General features: G+C 42.5%; 1 protein-coding gene across 4 annotated transcripts in view; it reads left to right on the top strand.

The window, feature by feature from the left end:
• Nucleotides 1-21,078, top strand: part of LOC124776391 (protein CLEC16A homolog) — a 256,003-nt gene that overhangs the window by 1,167 nt on the left and 233,758 nt on the right. For all 4 annotated transcript variants that reach the window (XR_007015616.1, XM_047251363.1, XM_047251362.1 and 1 more), the window contains exons 2-3: nt 10,351-10,479; nt 10,571-10,704. Coding sequence is in view for 3 of the 4 variants with exons in the window: in XM_047251363.1 (XP_047107319.1) it covers nt 10,351-10,479; nt 10,571-10,704 (263 nt within the window). In the remaining variant the exon portion in view is untranslated. The remainder of the gene's footprint in view (nt 1-10,350; nt 10,480-10,570; nt 10,705-21,078) is intronic.

Here is a 21,078-nt window from a genome sequence, read left to right as displayed (position 1 = left end):
GCTGCCAGAATGAAATATTGTTATGCACTTTTAACAAATTTATCATATACAAAATACCTAATCTTGACTATTGTGACCAAGTGCTGTCATAACTGAAATCTAACACACATTTTTACTTAAACTGATTGTGTAGTGAATAGCTATGTTATGTATGTTTGGTATATGTACCAACAAATGTCACTGTTATGGGGTACAGCTAGTGCATGTCAGTGTTACTGTATTCATTTTAAGTTGGCTGAAGAAAACCTCTATGTTATGGTTTGCGTTATTTGAATAGTCACTGTTATATCATATTAGGTCTTAGTTTTTGTGCACTTGATTTGGTACTGCAATCAATTTGCAGATTGTTGTGTACGTAGCACTTGATTGTGCAAATTACAAATGGATCCATGTTCTAGCAAGAAAATAAAATGCTGATATTATACACTTTTTACTACCACTTAATCAGATGTAAGGGGGAGAGGATTGCATTTCAACCAATTGAAGATTAATATATTTTTTCCTGTGAAGCACAAAAATTAATTTTTATCAAGTAGGACCATTAGTTACACTACTATAGTGTATTGGACATCTTGTAAATTTATATCACAGTCCCGAGTAACTCCCACAATGGATTTTTTTCAACAGCGGAAGGGGTATCTTTCAGCGTCTAAATAATAACAGCTCTTTTTATTTTTATATCAACTAAGCATATATTCCACTGATTTAGTGGGCCAACATTCTATCCATGAACACAAATGCAGCAAAATTATTGATATAAAATGCAAAAAAATAGAAATAGAATTTTCCTACAAATACAACTTTGTTGTCTTTTCCCTGAAAACTCCACAGGATCAATATCCTTTAATTGTAATATTTAAATGATTGTCATTTTTAAGTCTGTATTTTCACAATCTTATCTATGGTATTGAATCGTGCAGAAAAGCTAAACTGTTGAAAGATCATGGAGTAGGCTATAACTTTTCTTGCAACCTTGCATTCATATTTTTTATTTATTCACTTTTTTTTTAAGTTATGAATGATTTCCATTTCTTCTCCCAGTTGTATTTTTCCTCACTGCGTTTGAGAGGGTCAGATATCTTTTTCTTCATGTTTCTTTCAGTTGTACTTGCTCGCAGTTCTTTGCTTTTTTTTCTGTATGCCAAAGACTTCCACAAAAAAACCCTGGGTTTTCTTTATTTGTGTTAGGTTCACATTCAGTTTTGCAGTTTACTTCAGCATACAAACACATGCTACAATGTCCAGGTTATATATTCAGTCTTCAGTGAATGATCTGAATGAATAACTTGTTCAAAGTAGTCAAAAAATTCTTTGACATATTCTCTGTTGAAATCAGTTGCTCTTGAAAAGCTAGTGGTTTCAAGTTTTTGTAAATTGACCTGTTAGTACAGACTCGTTAAATCCTTGTTACAGTCAGTGTCAGCTATTCTATATGCTTTCCAACTACTTTGTAATACTTGAGCCTACCCATTTTGCAAACGTGTATACAAGCTATGATTTTTTTTAATCAGTTGATTCTTCTTATTTCTAACTTTTAATAATGTAATGGTGGAATCCTCTTGGGTCCCATTCAGATCTCTGCTTGGGGACTACTTAGGAGGGTGTAGGGTGTCGTCATCAGAAGAAAACAAAACTGGCGTTATATGGATTGGAGTGTGGAATGTTAGATCCCTTAATCAAACAGGTAGGTTAGAAAATTTAAAAGGGGAAGTGGATAGGTTGAATTTAGATGTGGTGGGAATTAGTAATGTTCGGTGACAGGAGGAATAGAATACAAGGTTAAAAATACAAAATCAAATAGGGGTGGGTTTCATAATAAATAAAAAATAGGTATGTGTGTAAACTACTATGAACAGCATAGTGAATGCCAAGATAGAAACGAAGCCCACACCCACCACAGAAGTACAAGTTGATATGCCAACAAGCTCTGCAGGTGATGAAGAGAGTGAAGAGATGTGTGACGAGATAAAAAAAAATTATACAGATAGTGAGAGAGCCGAAAGTTTTGGTAGCAGTGTGGGATTGAAATTCGATAACAGGGGGAAAAAAAAAGAGGAAACATGGTAAGTGAATATGGACTGGGGAAAGGGATGAAAGAGGAAGCCATCTGACAGAGTTTTGTACAGAGCTAATTTAATCATTGCTAACACTTTGTTTAAGAATCATGAAAGAAGGTTGCACACATTGAAGAGACCTGGAGACTCCGGAAGGATTCAGATTGATTATGTAACATTTGGTAAGACACAGATTTCATAATCAGATTTTAAACTGTTTTACATTTCCAGGGGCGGATTTGGATTCTTATCACAATTTATTGGTTATGAACTGTTGATTAAAACTGAAGAAATTGCAAAAAGGTAGGAACTATGGAGATGGATCTTGGGTAAGTTTAAAGAACCACGGGTTGTTGAAAGTTTCAGAGGGAGCATTAGGCAACACGTGACAATAACAGGGAAAAGGAATACAATAGAAGATGAGTGGGTAGCATTAAGAGACGAAATAGTGAAGACAGCAGAGTATCAAATATGTAAAAAGACATGCCTTGTAGAAATCCTTGGATAACACAAGAGATATTGAATTTAATTGGTGTTAGGAGAAAACATAAAAATGCAACAAATGAAGCAGGGGAAAGGAAATACAAATGTCTAAAAAAAATATTATAGAACTGAATGAGAATGTAGATGATGATGTGATGGGAGATATGATACTGCGAGAAGAATTTATTGAGCAGTGAAAGATCCAAGGCAAATCAAGGGTGCAGGAGTAGACGACATCCTGTCAGAATTAGTAATTATGTTGGGAGAGCCAGGCATGACAAAACTCTTCCATCTAGTGTGCGAGATGTTTGAGACAGGTGAAATACCCTCAGACTTCAAGAAGAAAATTATAATTCCGTATGATTCTTCAATTTCTCCCGGCGTATTTCTTGCTCGAATAGTCCACGGTTGTACTGCCGGTCCGTAGTGTTCAACGGGCACAATATTTCGGTGATGAGACATGTCGCCATCATCAGGTGCGCTGACGAATTGAGCTCCTGAGGGCGGGCGGGCGGCCGTCCGAAATCCCCTTCCCCCGCGAGGCGATCTCTCCATGGCCGCGCATTGGCGGTCGCTGAGAGGCTGGCGTCGGCATCTGTAGTGGCGTTGGTGTAACTGATACTAAAATGTAAACTTTCACGGCCGGAAATATCATGTCCATTATAATTATCCGGGCTGTTATGCCGTGGTCGGTTGATGAATTCTGAGGTGATTCCCAACGTTTCGTCTCCGACTGCGGGAGACATCTTCAAGGGGGTCCGTAGCTTGATGGAAGGTCCAACACACACACTGGCTCGCTACTGACTGCCGCTAAATTCCGTGTCCGCGCGCCCCCGCGCCGCGGCATGACGTCACGTGTTTTGAAAACTTCAGTGCAATTGGCCGCTGTCTGTCGCCGTCGATCGCCGTTGCCATCATCCAGTAGTGGACGAGTGGTACACATCTTCTTTAACACCGGCATCCATATACCGTTTAATTTGACGCCCTCCTCCTTTCGGTTGAAATTATTTGGGTGTTTAGCGATTTCGATTGCCTCCCTGTAGAGCCTTTCGTAGTATCCGCTCGTGGCCGCTAGTACTTGCGTCTCCTCGAAACGAATATTGTGGTTCCCTGGCTGGAAAGCATGCTCCGCAACAGCTGATCGTTCCGTTTCTCCTCTTCTACAATTTCCCTTGTGCTCTTCCAAACGTTTAGAAACAGTTCTTCTGGTGGTACCCACATAAACATCACCACAGCTGTGGTACTATGCCGGCCTTCTGCAAACCAAGATCGTCTTTGACACTTCCCAATAATGCGCGTGTTTTATTGGGCGGGCAAAAGACAGTTCCTACTCGGTGTTTCCTCAATATTCGTCCTATTTTCCCCGATAGTGCACCAGTATACTGTATATAGGCTGTGGCTATTGCTTCCTCCGTCTCCACACGCTGTACTGCAGAGGTGGGGCGGAGAGTGCGTCTGATCTGCTATTCCGAGTACCCATTTTTCCGAAATACAGTTTTGAGGTGTTCCAGCTCATGGGGCAGACTCTCTGCGTCCGAGATGGTACACGCCCTGTGCACCGTGTTTTTAGTACCCTTATACCTCTGCAAATGGTGGTGGTAGCTATTTGCATGCGAATACAGGTCGGTGTGCATTTTCTTCCTGTATACCCCATGGCCCAGGGTGCCATCCGCTCTTATTTTGACCATGACGACCAGGAATGGTTAACCTCCTTCTGCTTCTGTCTCCATATGAGTTTGATGTTCGGATGTATGGAGTGCAGGTGTGTAATGAAGTCTATAAGCTTGTCTCTTCCATGGGGCCATATCATGAATGTTTCATCAACATAACATAGGAAACAAGTAGGTTTCCATTTGGATAACGCCAAAGCTTCCTCCTCGAAATACTCCATATAGAAATCCGCGGCCACAGGTGATAGTGGGCTCCCCATTGTGACTCCTTCTGTTTGCTCATAGTATTCTCCATTAAACAGAAAATACGTGGAGATCAGAACATGCCTGAGAAGGTCGGTCATCTTCTCGTCAAATTTCTGTGCAATGAGGTCAACTGACTCTCGAAGAGGCACCCTGGTGAATAACGAGACAACATCAAAACTCACTAGGATATCTGAGCCTTTCAGCTTGAAGTTCTCGAGACGTTTTACGAAATCCATAGAATTCCGAATGTGATGAGGGCATTTACCCACATAAGGGCTTAGTAGGTCTGCCAGGTATTTGGCCAGCAAATATGTAGATGCCCTAATGTTGCTGACAATTGGGCATAACGGCACCCCTTCTTTGTGGACTTTAGGGAGTCCATAAAGTCTTGGCAGTACAGGTCCTTGAGGTGTCAATTTCTTGGCGACACCCTCCGGTAAATCTGCGTTCTTGAGAGGAGCCCTAGTCTTGTTCTCCACCTTCTTTGTGGAGTCAGCGTTGATCTTCCTGTAAGATTCGTCACTTAGCAGGCTCTGCATCTTGTCAATGTAGTCCTTATGGGAAAGGACAACTGTAGCATTGCCTTTGTCAGCTGGTAAGACAACAATCTCAGGGCTCTATCTCAGGTCTCGAATGGCTGCCCTCTCCTTACTGGTAATATTCGACTTGATCGGTTTAGTTGTCGTCAGAGCACGGCAGGTTTCCTGGCGCACTTCTTCGGGTGCTTCAGATGGTAGTCGCGCAGCAACCTGTTCAACTGCACTGACGATGTCCGTTACCGCCATGAACCTAGGTGTGGGTCAAAATTAAGTCCCTCCTCCAGAACAGAGACTGCATCACCAGTCAGCTCAATGTCCGTGAGATTGATGACCGTCTTGTGTGGGGCCTCCAGCGATGGTTTGTCAGAGAGACGAGAAAATTTAGATATCTGACGTCCTGAGGCCTTCTTATGTGCAACATTGGTGGTCACCCAGGTAACACCATCAATCCAGTCCCAGGTCCCGGGATTAAAATGATTGGCTAGTTGTAGATGTAGTTTAAGCAGTTCCTGGGAGTTGTACTCAAGGCTGCGGTGGGTAAAGTGCACCCTCTCATGACCCAAGGTGAGGCTAGCATGCTTCTTAATTCTCTTAGCTGCTGCAGAGTCGATGTGATGCATGACCTTAGCAAAGTTTGGCACAACCTGATCGGCACGACATCTCTTCAGAAAGGCAAAAGCACTCAGCAAACGGCTCCTTCGGTGGCGCAGATTGTCGAATTTCTTCATGCTGCGATACATCTCCTCCCCGTAGAGGTATATGATGTGATTCTTCAACTTCTCCTGACATATTTCTTGCTCGAACAGTCCATGACTGTACTGCTGGTCCATAGTGTCCAATGGGCACAATATTTCTGTGATCAGATGAGCACTGTTTGTCCGAAAAACATGAAATGGATTACCAACATTCCAGGGTCTTGGCACGGACATCTAAATACTGGGACAACGTCATTAGAGAGGCTATTGAAATTCATACCAGGGACGGACTCGTCAACAGAGATTGAGGCTATAACCTCAGCAAGGCATGGGAACCAGCACTGAGTCTAATTAAAAAGAGGCTCAGCAAAGAAAATGAACGAGCGACCAGGGCGGACGAGGCAGTTACACCGACGCCACCACAGACGCTGGCGCCAGCCTCTCAGCGACCGCCAACACGCAGACCGTGGTGAGAATGCCTTACAGGGGAAGGGGATTTAGGACAGCTGCCCGCCCTCAGGAGCTCAGTTTGTCAGCACACCTGACGATGGCGACATGTCTGATCACCGAAATATTGTGCCCCTTGGACACTATGGACCGACAGTACACCTTTGGACTGTTCGAGCAAGAAATATGCCGGGAGAAGTTGAAAAATCGCATGAAACTATAATGTTCTTCTTGAAGTCTGAGGGTATTTCGTCTGTCTCAAACATCTTGCACACCAGATGGAAGAGTTTTGTCCTGCCTGGCTCTCCCAACATAATCACTAATTCTGACAGGATGTCATCTACTCCTGCACCCTTGTTTTGACTTGTATCCTTCACTGCTCAATAAATTCTTCTCACAGTATCATATCTCCCATCTTATCGTCATCTACATTGTCATTCAGTTCTATAATATTGCCTTCAAGTTCATCTCCCTTGTATAGACCCTCTATGTACTCCTTCCACCTTTCAGCTTTCCCTCCTTTGCTTAGGACTGGTTTTTCGTCTGAACTCTTGATATTCATACAGCTGATTCTCTTTTCTTGAAAGATCACTCCAATTTTCCTGTAGGCTTTATTTATTACTCTCCTAGTGATATATGCTTCTAAATCCTTACATTTGTCCTCTAGCCACTCCTGCTTAGCCATGTTGCAATTCCTGTGAATCTCATTTCTTCAGTTGTTGCATTTTTATGTTTTCTCCTTACACCAATTAACTTCAATATCTCTTGTGTTATCCAAGCATTTCTACTAGGCATGTCTTTTTACATATTTGATCCTCTGCTGCCTTCACTATTTCATCTCTTAATGCTACCCATTCATCTTCTATTGTATTCCTTTTCCCTGTTATTGTCACGTGTTGCCTAATGCTCCCTCTGAAACTTTCAACAACCTGTGGTTCTTTAAACTTACCCAAGATCCATCTCCATAGTTTCCTTCTTTTTGCAATTTCTTCAGTTTTAATCAACAGTTCATAACCAATAAATTGTGATAAGACTCCAAATCCGCCCCTGGACATGTATAACAGTTTAAAATCTGATTATGAAATCTATGTTAAGGAAAGGCAAACCTACATTTATAGCATTTGTAGACTCAGAGAAGGCTTTTGATGATGACGACTGGATCTTGAAAGGAGTATCTAAGATGGACATCAACAAAAGTAGAACAAGAATAATTGTTGTTTAATTAAGTCAGGTGATGCTGAAAGAATTAGATCAGAAAATGAGACACTTAAAGTAGTTGGTAAGTTTTGTTATTTGGGCAGCAAAATAACTGATGATGTCCGACGTAGAGAGGATATAAAATGTAGACTGACAATGGCAAGAAAAGCATTTTTGAAGAGAATAAATTTGTTAACATCAAATATTGATTTAGACGTTAGGAATTTTTTTCGAAATTTTTTATATGGAATGTAACCACATATAAGAGTGAAACGTGGATGATCAAAAGTTTAGATGAGAAAGAGTAGAAGCTTTTGAAATGTGCTGCTACAGAAAATGCAGACGATTGGATGATTATATTGAGTAACTAATGAGGAGGTACTGAATAGAATTGCGAAGACAAGAAATTTGTGCCACATCCTGACACGAAAATAGATTTGGTTGGTAGTAGGACACATTCTGAGACATTGAGGGATCACTAATTTAGCACTGGAGGGAAGCTTGGGGGGTAAAAACCATAGAAATATTCCAAAAGCACATTCAGAAGGACATAGACTGCAGTAGTTGTTTGCAGATAGGCTGCAATAGTTGTTTGTAGATGAACAGGCTTGCACAGGATAGAATAGCAGGGAGAGCTGCATCAAACCAGTCTTTGGACTGAAGACCACAATAACAACAATCATGGAAAAGGAAGAATATGTAGAGAAGGTCCTCAGCACATTGGAAAGGATCTTCTGTAATAATTATGATTTGAATAAACAGGTGAAGACTAAAGTGACAGTATGCAGTACTGAAGAAGAATGTGGACCTTCAAAAATAAGAATTGCAAGAGAGGGAATAGAAATGATAGAGGTATGGGTACAGGATCATAAGGGATGATAGAAGCTGGAAAGAAATTGTGAGCAGAAGACTGCAGGCGAAAATTGAATTTAGTTTTAGAAAGAATTTACTCAATGGCAAGAACATCAGTCTGGAGTAAGGAAACTAATTATATACAGGTGTGAAACTTGGACAATAGGAAAACAAGATAGAAGACAGCTAGAAGCCATGAAGATTCCATGCTACAGGAGGATGATGATGATTGTTGGAGAGATGTGTGTTATCGATCTAAGGTGCTGAGAGGAGTGCAGGAAACCAGACCGCCACAAAGGCACATCCAAACAGGAAGAGACAAAGTTAAATTACTCATTTTAAGATGCAACAAAATCATTGGAACAATAGCAAAAGGAGTCATTAAGGGAAGGAATCACCAGGGACAACCAAGGATGTACAACAGCAGATGTGAATGATGTGGGATGTACAGCATATGCGGCAATGAAGAGGACGGAGGCAGGAGAAGGGAGTGGCATACTGCTACAAACCAACTCCACGGTTGAACACTAAGTAGAGAAAACGTACATTGTCCATTTGCATTTGTAATCATAAAGCTGACATTCTTCATTTGGAGTGAAAATTTTCTGACTTGTGTATTTTACTGTTTCTTAATACACCAAAGAATGCAGAATACTGCTTCTCATGTAGATCTGCAGCAGTTCCAAGGGATATGATCTTCTACAGCTTTCATGGCCTTGCATTCTTTTCCTCAATCGCTTCTAGTTCAATACACATGTTTTTGCAAGTTCTCACCATGTTACCCAAATCTAAAAGGAAACAATTTGTGGGCATTATTCCATATAGTAACATATGATATTATTTCATATAAAAATAAACTATTTAAGTGGGATGGGGTACATTTAACAGGGTTAAAATCAATCCTCAAGGTTAACGCATTCTTACTACTTTTAGAGAAAGTGTTTTGAGTGGTATTTAGTACATTTAGGTGAAGAATTTCTGAGTTAATTGGGCAAAATAATCTCATTTACGTCAGTTCGTATTAAGTATGCACTATTGAAAACAAAATTTAACTATTATTTTGCACACCACAAACAATATTTATTGAATAGCAATACTCTTATGGATTATAATGGATGTGTTGTCAGTTATTGTTCTGCTTGGGAACGTGATTGTTTATTTATAGGCCAATTAAACAGCCATTCCAGTGCTGAAAAAGTTGAGTAATGAAGCCTTTTGTAGAAGATTTCTGTCTTAGTGGCACAGTGCTAAGTGCCAGACTACAAATACAGAGGTCACGGGTTTGATTTCTTGTCAGTATCAAGATTTTAATCTGTCATTTATCACTTTTTACACATCTGGTGATGGTTTTTAATGAGAAAAGTGCCGAGTTGCATAGTGATTCAGGATCCATGTTAACTGTTGGTCCCTCTGTAATTGGGTGGATAAGTCAGCTCAAAGGTAGTGGTATTCCACCTCCTATAGGACCATAGCTAGTAAACTATTCTGGTACTAAAACCAACATTCAGGTTGATGGTAGCTTTCATGGACTTAAAATGATGATGATTTGAAGACTATCAAATAAATGATTTTGAACTTGTGAAGTGTACAGGGAAGGACAACAGATTACTGTTTGTGGGGCAAAAATAAGAGAGAAGGCAGGAATTACAAAGTAAAATTAAGGCAGCCAATTCTGTTTCTATTTTTTCGATTTTATATCAGTAATTTTGCTGCATTCGTATTTGCACATATATTATAGGCCTGTTACACCAATAAAATATGTGTAGTTGGTTAAAAATATACAGAGCTGTTGTTATTTAGGTGCTGAAAAGTACCCAATCCCATGTTGAAAAGTGCTCCCTGGTAGGGGTATATTCCAGTAAGAATGTGTTTTGACTTAAATTTGAAATTTAGCCTTTTGTTTGCTACTGGGGAGCATTGAATTTTTTTTTTCCAAATTGTCCATCCTACTATACTAGGGGCTAATCGACAGTACTGGTTACAAAAAATAAAATATTGTGTTCCATATGAGAAAATTGTAATCTAAAGTTGGTTGAAATGTGCCTCACTTTTCCCTACAGTGATTTCAGCCATATTCATTGTGTGCAGTCTCATTTGACTTCCAAATTTTGTTTGTGTTTTGTGTATTATGAATTAAAAAGCTTACCATAAAATTGCGCTGTTTCAGGTACCTGTACAATGTTTTATCTAAAAACCAATCAGTGTCAGAAACAAATAGAGGACTTCTTGTAGAAACATTGAGGTCAATTGCTGAAATACTAATATGGGGTGACCAAAATGACAGCAGTGTCTTTGAGTAAGTATTCCCTGTTGAGGATTACAGTGACAGTATTGTGTTATTTGGGAAGTACTGTACAGTTTAGTAATATTTTACATTATATTTTCAGCTTTTTCTTGGAAAAAAACATGCTGTCTTTCTTTTTAAAAATAATGAAGCAAAAATGTGGAAGCTATGTTTGTGTGCAGCTACTGCAGACCTTAAATATTTTATTTGAAAATATTCGAAATGAAACATCTTTGTGTGAGTACAGTTGTTTAAGTTTATTTTGTATTAGTTTGGTGCTTTAAATATAGGGTTAGCCTATTCATGTTTACTGATGATGTAGCTAAACCATGACCTTTCTGATTTATGTTAAAAACTAAAATAGTAACAAAATTTGTGTAAGTACTTATATTAGCATCCCTATTAGGGTTTTTAAGATAAACTGTTATGCAGCTCAAAACAATTCATCTCTAAGATGTAAGGCCAAAAAAGATCAAGACGAGCATAAGGAAAATGACAAATTTTGCTGAGGATGTAAGAGATGGTGAACAACACTTGCACAGAATGCTATTGACACTGAGTATCTCAGAGATAATGACATGTAAGAATGTGAAAAGAAATTTGTATTAGACAGTAATTAGTCATATAATAGAGGGAAACATTCCACGAGGGAAAAATATATCTAAAAAGAAAGATGATGAAACTTACCAAACAAAAGCGCTGGCAGGTCGATAGACACACAAGCAAACACAAACATACACACAAAATTCTAGCTTTCGCAACCAATGGTTGCCTCGTCAGGAAAGAGGGAAGGAGAAGGAAAGACAAAAGGATATGGGTTTTAAGGGAGAGGGTAAGGAGTCATTCCAATCCCGGGAGCGGAAAGACTTACCTTAGGTGGAAAAAAGGACAGGTATACACTCGCACACACACACATATCCATCCACACATACACAGACACAAGCAGACATTTGTAAAGGCCTTTACAAATGTCTGCTTGTGTCTGTGTATGTGTGGATGGATATGTGTGTGTGTGCGAGTGTATACCTGTCCTTTTTTCCACCTAAGGTAAGTCTTTCCGCTCCCGGGATTGGAATGACTCCTTACCCTCTCCCTTAAAACCCATATCCTTTTGTCTTTCCTTCTCCTTCCCTCTTTCCTGACGAGGCAACCATTGGTTGCGAAAGCTAGAATTTTGTGTGTATGTTTGTGTTTGCTTGTGTGTCTATCGACCTGCCAGCGCTTTTGTTTGGTAAGTTTCATCATCTTTCTTTTTAGATACAGTAATTAGTCATATGAATATAATAGAGGGAAACATTCCACATGGGAAAAATATATCTAAAAACATAGATGATATCAATATAATGGAAGGAAACATTCCACGTGGGAAAAATTATATATAAAAAACAAAGATGAGGTGACTTACCGAACAAAAGTGCTGGCAGGTCGATAGACACACAAACAAACACAAACATACACACAAAATTCAAGCTTTCGCAACAAACTGTTGCCTCATCAGGAAAGAGGGAAGGAGAGGGGAAGACGAAAGGAAGTGGGTTTTAAGGGAGAGGGTAAGGAGTCATTCCAATCCCGGGAGCGGAAAGACTTACCTTAGGGGGAAAAAAGGACAGGTATACACTCGCACACACGCACATATCCATCCACACATACAGACACAAGCAGACATATTTGAAAATATGTCTGCTTGTGTCTGTATGTGTGGATGGATATGTGCGTGTGTGCGAGTGTATACCTGTCCTTTTTTCCCCCTAAGGTAAGTCTTTCCGCTCCCGGGATTGGAATGACTCCTTACCCTCTCCCTTAAAACCCACTTCCTTTCGTCTTCCCCTCTCCTTCCCTCTTTCCTGATGAGGCAACAGTTTGTTGCGAAAGCTTGAATTTTGTGTGTATGTTTGTGTTTGTTTGTGTGTCTGTCGACCTGCCAGCGCTTTTGTTCGGTAAGTCACCTCATCTTTGTTTTTTATATATAAAAACATAGATGATGAGAATTACCAAACAAAAGCGTTGGCAGGTCGATAGACACACAAACAACCGTTTGTTGCAAAAGCTTGAATTTTGTGTGTATGTTTGTGTTTGTGTGTCTATCGACCTGCCAGCACTTTTGTTTGGTAAGTCTCATCATCTTTGTTTTCAGATACATTAATTAGTCATTCATATATAATTAATGAATGATGGAAAAGGCATTATGCATGCGCGCGTGCACGCGCGCGCACACACACACACACGCACACGCACAAAAACCAACCAACATTATCTCTCTGTGTTGAGGTGCGAGTGCAGTGAGCATATCTCTGGGTGCAGTGAGCAGCGTTTTTGGTCAGGGTGAGTAATGGGGTACAGAAGAAGCATGGGGTGTGGAGAGGGAGGGATAGCAGGGTAGAGGTGGGGGAAGGTGCTGTGATACCTCTGATAGTGTGATGGAATGTAGTTACAGGATGGCGGGATAGTGGGCTGTTGTGTACAGCATTGGGTTGCTATATTTGTGAGCAAATCAGAAGAGGTGGGAAGCAGCGAAGGTGAAAGGCTATGCAGGTGCTCTGTGTGGATAGCAGGCAGATATTAGGCTTGAGCAGGAGCAGATAAGGGATTAGATACAGTTGGACACAGGCTAGTTGAGGTTGAGACCAGGGAGTGTCAGGAATGGAGAATATGTTTTAAGAGCATTCCCACCTGCACAATTAAGTAAAGTTGATGTTGTTTGGAAGAATCCAGATGGCAAAGGCTGTGAAACAGTGGTTGTAGTCAGTCACACTGTGTTCTGTGGCATGGTCGGCAACTGGGTGATCCAGTGTCCTCTTGACCATTCACGCTCACAGTGTTTGTAACAAAGTTGTCACAGGTGCCCTCAGCTTTGACTAGGTAGAAAAACCCTGTGATGGAACTGGAGTAGAAGGTTGTGGGAGGATGTATATGGTACAGGTGTTGCATCTAGGAGCATTGAAGGTATATGAGCCATGGGGCAAGGGGTTAGGAGCAGTGGTGGGTTAGGGACATTATGCAGTTTAGGTGGATGGCAGAATACCACTGTGGGAATGGTGGGAGTATAGTGCAGAGAATATTCCTCATTTCAGGGCATGATGAGAGGTAGTTGAAACCCTGGCGAGAACATGGTTCAGTTGTTGCAGTCTGGAGTTGTACTGATTCATGTAGGGGAGCACTCTTTTGTAGCCAGTCAGTAGGTACATGTAGGATGATAAATCACTGAGAGGAGACAGTGCAGGAGAGATTGCTTTCTGGATTATGTGGGGAGGGTGATTTTGGCCTGTGAAGCCCTCAGCAAGGTCCTTCACTGTTTGTAGAGAGACTGCTTGTCACTGCAGATGTGACAACTGCGGGTGGCTAGGCTGTATGGAAGGGTCTTTTTGTTGTGAAATGAGTGGCAGCTGTTGCCATGGAGGTATTGTTGGTGAATGCTAGGTTTGATAAGGATGGAGTTACTGATGGAGCCATCTGTGAGATGGAGACAGGCATGGAGGAAGGTGGTGTGTTGTGCTGAAGAGGACCAAGTACAACAGATGATGATGAGGTTCTTGAGGAATGTAGAGAGAGTCCCATGAAGATCTCATCAATGAATTTGAACCAGGGGATGGATTTAGGATTCCCAGTTAGTATTAAGAATTCCTCTTTATGGCCTATGAATAGTTGAGTACCTACACTGGACCATGATATCGAGATCGAGCTGGATGCACCAGCATTGGCCATTCAGAGTTGTTTGCTTTTGTGTCCTTAGTGTGGGATTGTGCACTTCTCGTCAGTTGGCAATAGCCTCTGGTGGCCGTTTGATGGTAGGAAACTGTGCAGGCTTTTCTAATCCAGTTGTGTTGATGATTCTGAATGTTTCTGATTGGTAACTTTACTTTCGTACACAGTTATTTGTTTGATCTTGGTTTTTCTCTCAGTATGCTAATGTGGTTGTGTGTGTATGTCATTGACAATTCTTGGATTTCACGTTTTGGATTACTCTTGGTTTGTCCTGTCAGATTTTTGTACAGTTACTGCCATCAACCATTCAGTCTTTCCAGCTAGACACCAATTTCTCAGAAACTGACTTGTCTCTCTCCCCCCCCCCCCCTCCCTCCCACACACACACACACACACACACACACAATCTGGCTTGTGCATTAGTAAAGTGGTGATAGGGCTTACTGTCACATGCCAATTAACTCAAAATGATTTTGTTAGCTTTGGCACTGTAAACAGTTAGAAGAGATGCAGCTGCAACAATAGTTGGAACTGAAGTGACTGCAACAACAACAGCAACATATCGACTGCAATAACAACTTCAGCAGAAGCAGGTGTGGGAGATATTCAAACAAAATGCAAAGCTGATCTGAAATGTGATTTATGCATCCGATGGGGGGCAAGCATCTATGGAATAATCTTTGCACCCACTCTTGCCATTCACTTTGCTTGACAACACTGTAGAGAAGTGGGAAAACTGCCTATGTACATTTTTGCTGTATTGCAAGGTAAGCAACATAACAGATCCTGCAGGCTACAGCAGTTTGTTACATAGCAGTAGCAGTTTGTGCAAGAATGTGCAAAAGCTGTGAACACTCATGGACCCTTAAGCATTAGAGCTTGACAAATTGTGGAATTTGTTGAGGGAGCATTTCTGTCTCCAGATGCATATTGTGCGAGCAAGATTGCAGCTTAACTAATACAGGAAGTGTAATGATAAGTCTTGTGCTTCTTGGATAGTGGACTTACAAGGGCTCATCCATAAATGCAAGTTTGAAAGTACTACACTACTGGCCATTAAAATTGCTACACCAAGAAGAAATGCAGATGATAAACGGGTATTCATTGGACAAATATATTATACTAGAACTGACATGTGAGTAGATTTTCACGCAATTTGGATGCATAGAACCTGGGACATCAGTACCCAGAACAACCACCTCTGGCCGTAATAACGGCCTCAATATGATTGGGCATTGAGTCAAACAGAGCTTGGATGGTGTGTACAGGTACAGCTGCCCATGCAGCTTCAACACGATGCCATAGTTCATCAAGAGTAGTGACTGGCGTATTGTGACGAGCCAGTTGCTCAGCCACCATTGACCAGACATTTTCAATTGGTGAGAGATCTGGAGAATGTGCTGGCCAGGGCAGCAGTCGAACATTTTCTGTATCCAGAAAGGCCCGTACAAGACCTGCAACATGCAGTCGTGCATTATCCTGCTGAAATGTAGAGTTTCGCAGGGATCGAATGAAGGGTAGAGCCACGGGTCATAATACATCTGAAATGTAACGTCCACTGTTCAAAGTGCCGTCAATGCGAACAAGAGGTGACGGAGACGTGTAACCAACAGCACCCCATACCATGACGCCAGGTAATACGCCAGTTGGCGATGATGAATACACACTTCCAATGTGCATTCACCGCGATGTCACCAAACACAGGTGCGACCATCATGATGCTGTAAACAGAACCAGGATTCATCCGAAAAAATGATGATCTGCCATTTGTGCACCAAGGTTCATCGTTGAGTACACCATCGCAGGCGCTCCTGTCTGTGATGCAGCATCAAGGGTAACCGCAGCCATGGTCTCCGAGCTCATAGTCCATGCTGCTGCAAATGTCGTCGAACTGTTCATGCAGATGGTTGTTGTCTTGCAAACATCCCCATCTGTTCACTCAGGGATCGAGACATGTCTGCACGATCCATTACAGCCATGCAGGTAAGATGCCTGTCATCTCGACTGCTAGTGATACGAGGCCGTTGGGATCCAGCACGGCGTTCCGTATTACCCACCTGAACCCACCGATTCCATATTCTGCTAACAGTCATTGGATCTCGACCAACGCGAGCAGCAATGTTGTGGTATGATAAACCGCAATCGCGATAGGCTACAATCCGACCTTTATCAAAATCGTAAACGTGATGGTATGCATTTCTCCTCCTTACGCGAAGGATCACAACGTTTCACCAGGCAACGCTGGTCAACTGCTGTTTGTGTATGAGAAATCGGTTGGAAACTTTCCTCTTGTCAGCACGTTGTAGGTGTCGCCACTGGTGCCAAACTTGTGTTAATGCTCTGAAAAGCTAATCATTTGCATATGACAGCATCTTCTTCCTGTTGGTCAAATTTCATGTCTGTAGCATGTCATCTTTGTGGTGTAACAATTTTAATGGCCAGTAGCGTAATTGTGGTGTCTTATAGATTGATTCTGTAATAAGAGGTAATTGTAAGATTAGCACTCGAAAATGAGAACCTGACTAGAGTTTCGGAGTCATCAGACCCTTAGTTAAGTACGATTGCAAATATTGAGGTATCTGCGACTGATCAAAATGAGTTTTCAGACGTTGGCAAATAACTCAGTCTCTCAGGTGGCAATCAGGCTGTGACACCTGAGTAAAGAAGCAGATTTCAGTAGACCAGTAAACAGGTGCAACCTAGCCTAGCTTAGATAATGAGAGAAGTCCCCCCCCCCCCTCCCCTCCCACTGCGCCGGACATTTCAGATGGAAGAGGCGTACAGATGGACAGTGTTCACTTTCTGTACTTGTGGCAGATGAGAGGCAACCATCCCTCAGCATTGTTTTCATTGTCATTTATGTTCAAGTCATGTCTCAAGTGTTGGATGCAGCAACAATGTCACCAGTGGCCACATTTTTTCAACACATGTTATGCATATCTCAAGCAAGGGCAATTGACAATAATGTGCCAGAACAACACAGTGTGCAACTGCCAGTTTTCACCATTACACTGTTGACAGAAGAACCTGACCAAGCATTGGTTTTCGCTTCAACTCCAGTGTTGACAGAACCCCATCAAGCACCTCTTAAATTACTGCTTAAGTAGAATAGCAATAGTGGTATGACCCAATCCAGTTTTCTCTGCAGCAGTAGTTTCTTTGATTAACCAGGAAACCTGTTAGCATTTGGGCTCTCTCTGTCTGAAGGTACTGCTTCAACAGGTTATCTCATATAGCTGCAAAAAATTCCTTCTAAAGGGCAAATTAGACTGTGGGCAAAATACAAGAACATGGACTGGCAAACCATCTTTTTTTATCATAAGTTTGGCGTTGGCTGTAAACACTTTTGGTTTAGACGCATTCACTGCATTTGCTTTCAGAGTATTGGATGAGGTGTGTCAGATGTCAACCTCAGTACAGTTCCAGGATTCAGATTCTTTATCAGAGAATTATCAGCAGTTATTCTCACCAACTCTGGATAACGCCAAAGAGATTTGAAGCACATATTTCATTCAAGCATTCCACTGTACCTACATTTTTTCATGCACATCCAGTCAAGTTCACAATGCAAGTGCAATAGGAAGGCCGAATTGTTACATGAATTGGGAGTAAATGCACGTATTTCAATTAGCCAGTGATCATTATAAAGAAAGGAAACAGGTTGATCAGAAATTGCGATGATTTTAAGACCACAGTTAACACATGAAGTGTGATTGATATTTACACAGTTCCATGGCCAGAGGAGCTTTCAGCGAAGTTAGCAGTTTCACAATATTTTCTTTTTTTAAAGATTGGCTTGACGAATGTGTATTTGCAGCTGCCTTTGGGCACATAAACACAGAAAATCGTGACAATACATAAGCCTTTTGGAATATATCAATATGAGGGATTACTATTTGGGGTTACTTCAGCACCAGGAGTTTACCAAAGATACGCAGAACATGTAACTCAAGGTATTCCACACTGCATAAGGTATTTACCTGGCATTTGTGTGAGTAATGATACCAGGGATGAACACATGCAATACTTGTAAACACTATTTCAGTGGCTGCTAGAGAACAGACTTGGTTGTAACGTGGAGAACTGCAAGTTCTGTGTACCATCCATGCAATATTTGGGCCATACATTAAGCAGCAAAGGAATGATGCTAATGGTAGAGCAGGTTGATGCTATTGAGCAGCTGCTGGTTCCAAAAAATCTGAAGGAATCACAGTCTTTTCTGGGGAAAGTGAACTACTGCGCGGAGTTCATTCCCCGTGCAGTTCACCTCACATATCCAGTGAATCATTTTAAGAAGAAAGGCATTCTAGTCATTTGATCTCTAGAATGTCACGAAGCATTCTAGCAGTTGAAAAACCACCTGTGGTTGACCCCTTGCTAAGTGACATTCACACCAGTTGAGCTCTTAACTCCTGCAACCAACGCGTCACAGAATGGTGCTGGAGATATCCTGTCACATAAGAATGCCAGTGGCACAAAGCAAGCAACAGCTTTTGCATCTAAGACACTCCCACAGACACAACAAAATCACTCAAATTGAGGAGAAAGTGTTGGCAGTTGTGCGCAGTGTTAAAAAATTCCATGTTTTCCTATCTGGGAACAAGTTACAGTATCGGACTGATCACGAACTCCTCATTTCTCTCCCCTCTGCAGGTCCGGAGGTTAGAATAGGCCCAAGGTATTCCTGCCTGTCGTAAGAGGTGACTAACAGGAGTCTCACATGTTTCAGCCTTTATGTGATGGCCCCCTGTAGGGTTTGACCTCCATTTATCAAAATTTTCCCAAAGAGCAAGCCAATTGCGAAAGGGCACTATACATGGTGCATAGTAACCATAATGCACTGAGACCTCTTGCATCCTTCATCAACGTGGATCTGCACTTCCGTTCATTCTCCAGTTGTTGGGCAAGGTCACCCTCCTGGGTGTATTTTCCTCCATCCTCTGTGCAGTATCACTTTCTGCACTGTCGACGATAATGGACTTCATAGCTTGTTTGCACCTGATATTCAGCACGGTAGCCAGTCTGTTGTGGCGGGGCCGCCATGTACCCTGTTGGTTGTAGCCCCCCTGACCACACAGGGATCGCTCTCCTGATGACTGAGCTGTTAACTCCCCACGTTTGCCAAGGAGTAGATGCCCGTCACCCTGGGGCATCGGGATCCCAGCAATGGCCATTCTGCCAGGTGGCCTTTGCTGCAGCTGTGTGGCTCCCATGGGGAGGACCTCTGGTTTGGAGTGGATAGCATCAGGGCAGATGACATGACATGCCATGAAGTGTGGTATGTCATCTTTTGCTGGTGGTCAAACACCAGCAGTCTCTAAGCGATCGAGGTCTAACTTCAATGCTAAAAAATATGACCCCATCACCCCCCCACCCCCCCACCCCCCAGCCCCCGCCCCCTCTCCCCCGGCCACATTATGGGAGGAACGCCAGGCTAAGGATGGCAGCAAAGCTTATTCACCCCGGTACCTCGTATGTACGAGAGTTGATGGGTTATCTTTCGTGTCAGTGAAACCTCAGTTTTTTGCGGAGCATTTAGAGGACAAGTTTGGGGAGGTGGGGGGCTTGTCCAAAATGTGGTCAAGGTTGGTCTCGATCAAAGCAGCATCCTCAGCCCGGTCACGGGAACTACTCACCTGTGACAAGCTGGGGTGGGGCATGTTTGTTTCCATCATGCTCCATAAGAGCTTAAATATGGTCCAGGGTATCATATTTCACAGGGACCGTCTTTTGCAGTCTGACAATGAGCTGCATGCCAATTTAGAGTGGCAAGGTGTCCATTTCGTCCAGCGCATCCACCGGGGCCCAAGGAATAATCAGGTTGCCACCAGTGCCTTCATCTTGGCCTTTGAGGGTGATACATTACCCGAGAAGGTCAAGGTGATGGTCTACCGCTGTGACCTAAAGCCATATATCCCTCCCCGATTTGGTGCTTTAAGTGCTGTAAGTTCAGCCATATGTCTTCTCGCTGTACTTCCAGCATGACCTCTCGGGATTGTGGACTTTCTTCACATCCCAATACTCCCTGTGTCCTGCCTTCCATCTGTGTCATCTGTGGAGAGCACCATTCGCCTTGCTTGCGAGACTCCAAAAAGAAAGAAAAATAATGGAATACAAGGCCCTGGACCGACTGACCTACACTAAGGCAAAGAGAAAATGTGAGAGGCTACATCCTGAGCATATGACGTCAACCTACGCTGCCGCTACGACAACGGTTCTACTATCTTCTGCTCCGCCGCGTACAGTTGGCTCTCAGAGCCGTCAGATTCCACCTGCCCCCTTGATGGTGGAGGGCACATACCTCCCTGTTGCTCCTGCACTACCTACTTTGGGAGCAACACCTCCCAACCATCAGGGACGTCAGTTCCCACTTCTCAGCTGGAGAAGCGTACGACTTCTTCGGCTCCTCTCGCTAGGAAGAGGTCCCATGGGTCACTCCCTTCACAGGTTCCTACCAGTGCCAAAGCTGTCACTGGCCAGTGGTTGAAGCAACCACAGGTAGCTGGTCGTAGGGCTTCATGGTCCTCCTCAGTCCCTGAGACTGAATCAGTGAAGGTCTCCCAGCCGATCAAATCTAAGGAACAGCGACAGGCACCTAAAAAGAAAAAGAGCTCCAAGAACCAAGGCACTGTGGTGGCACCCACACCACCACTACCTACAAGCCCAGTGTCTGAGGATGAGGTGGAGGTTCTGCCATCCACTGAGGACCCAGATCTTGCTGTGCCCTCAGACACAATGGATGTCGATCACACAGGTACTCATATGGTGGCAGCAGGTGACCCTGAGGCATAGACTGCCTCATGATCACGTAATCCTCCAGTGAAATTGCGTTGGTTTTTTCCACCACATGACTGAGCTATGGCAACTATTAAGCTTTACACCTGCTTTCTGCGTTGCCCTCCAGGAAAC

This window comes from Schistocerca piceifrons, chromosome 2, assembly GCF_021461385.2.
Source record: "Schistocerca piceifrons isolate TAMUIC-IGC-003096 chromosome 2, iqSchPice1.1, whole genome shotgun sequence".
NCBI classification, from domain to species: Eukaryota; Metazoa; Arthropoda; class Insecta; order Orthoptera; family Acrididae; genus Schistocerca; species Schistocerca piceifrons.
Note: the sequence above shows the minus strand (reverse complement) of the source record. Positions and strands in the feature narration are given on the sequence as shown.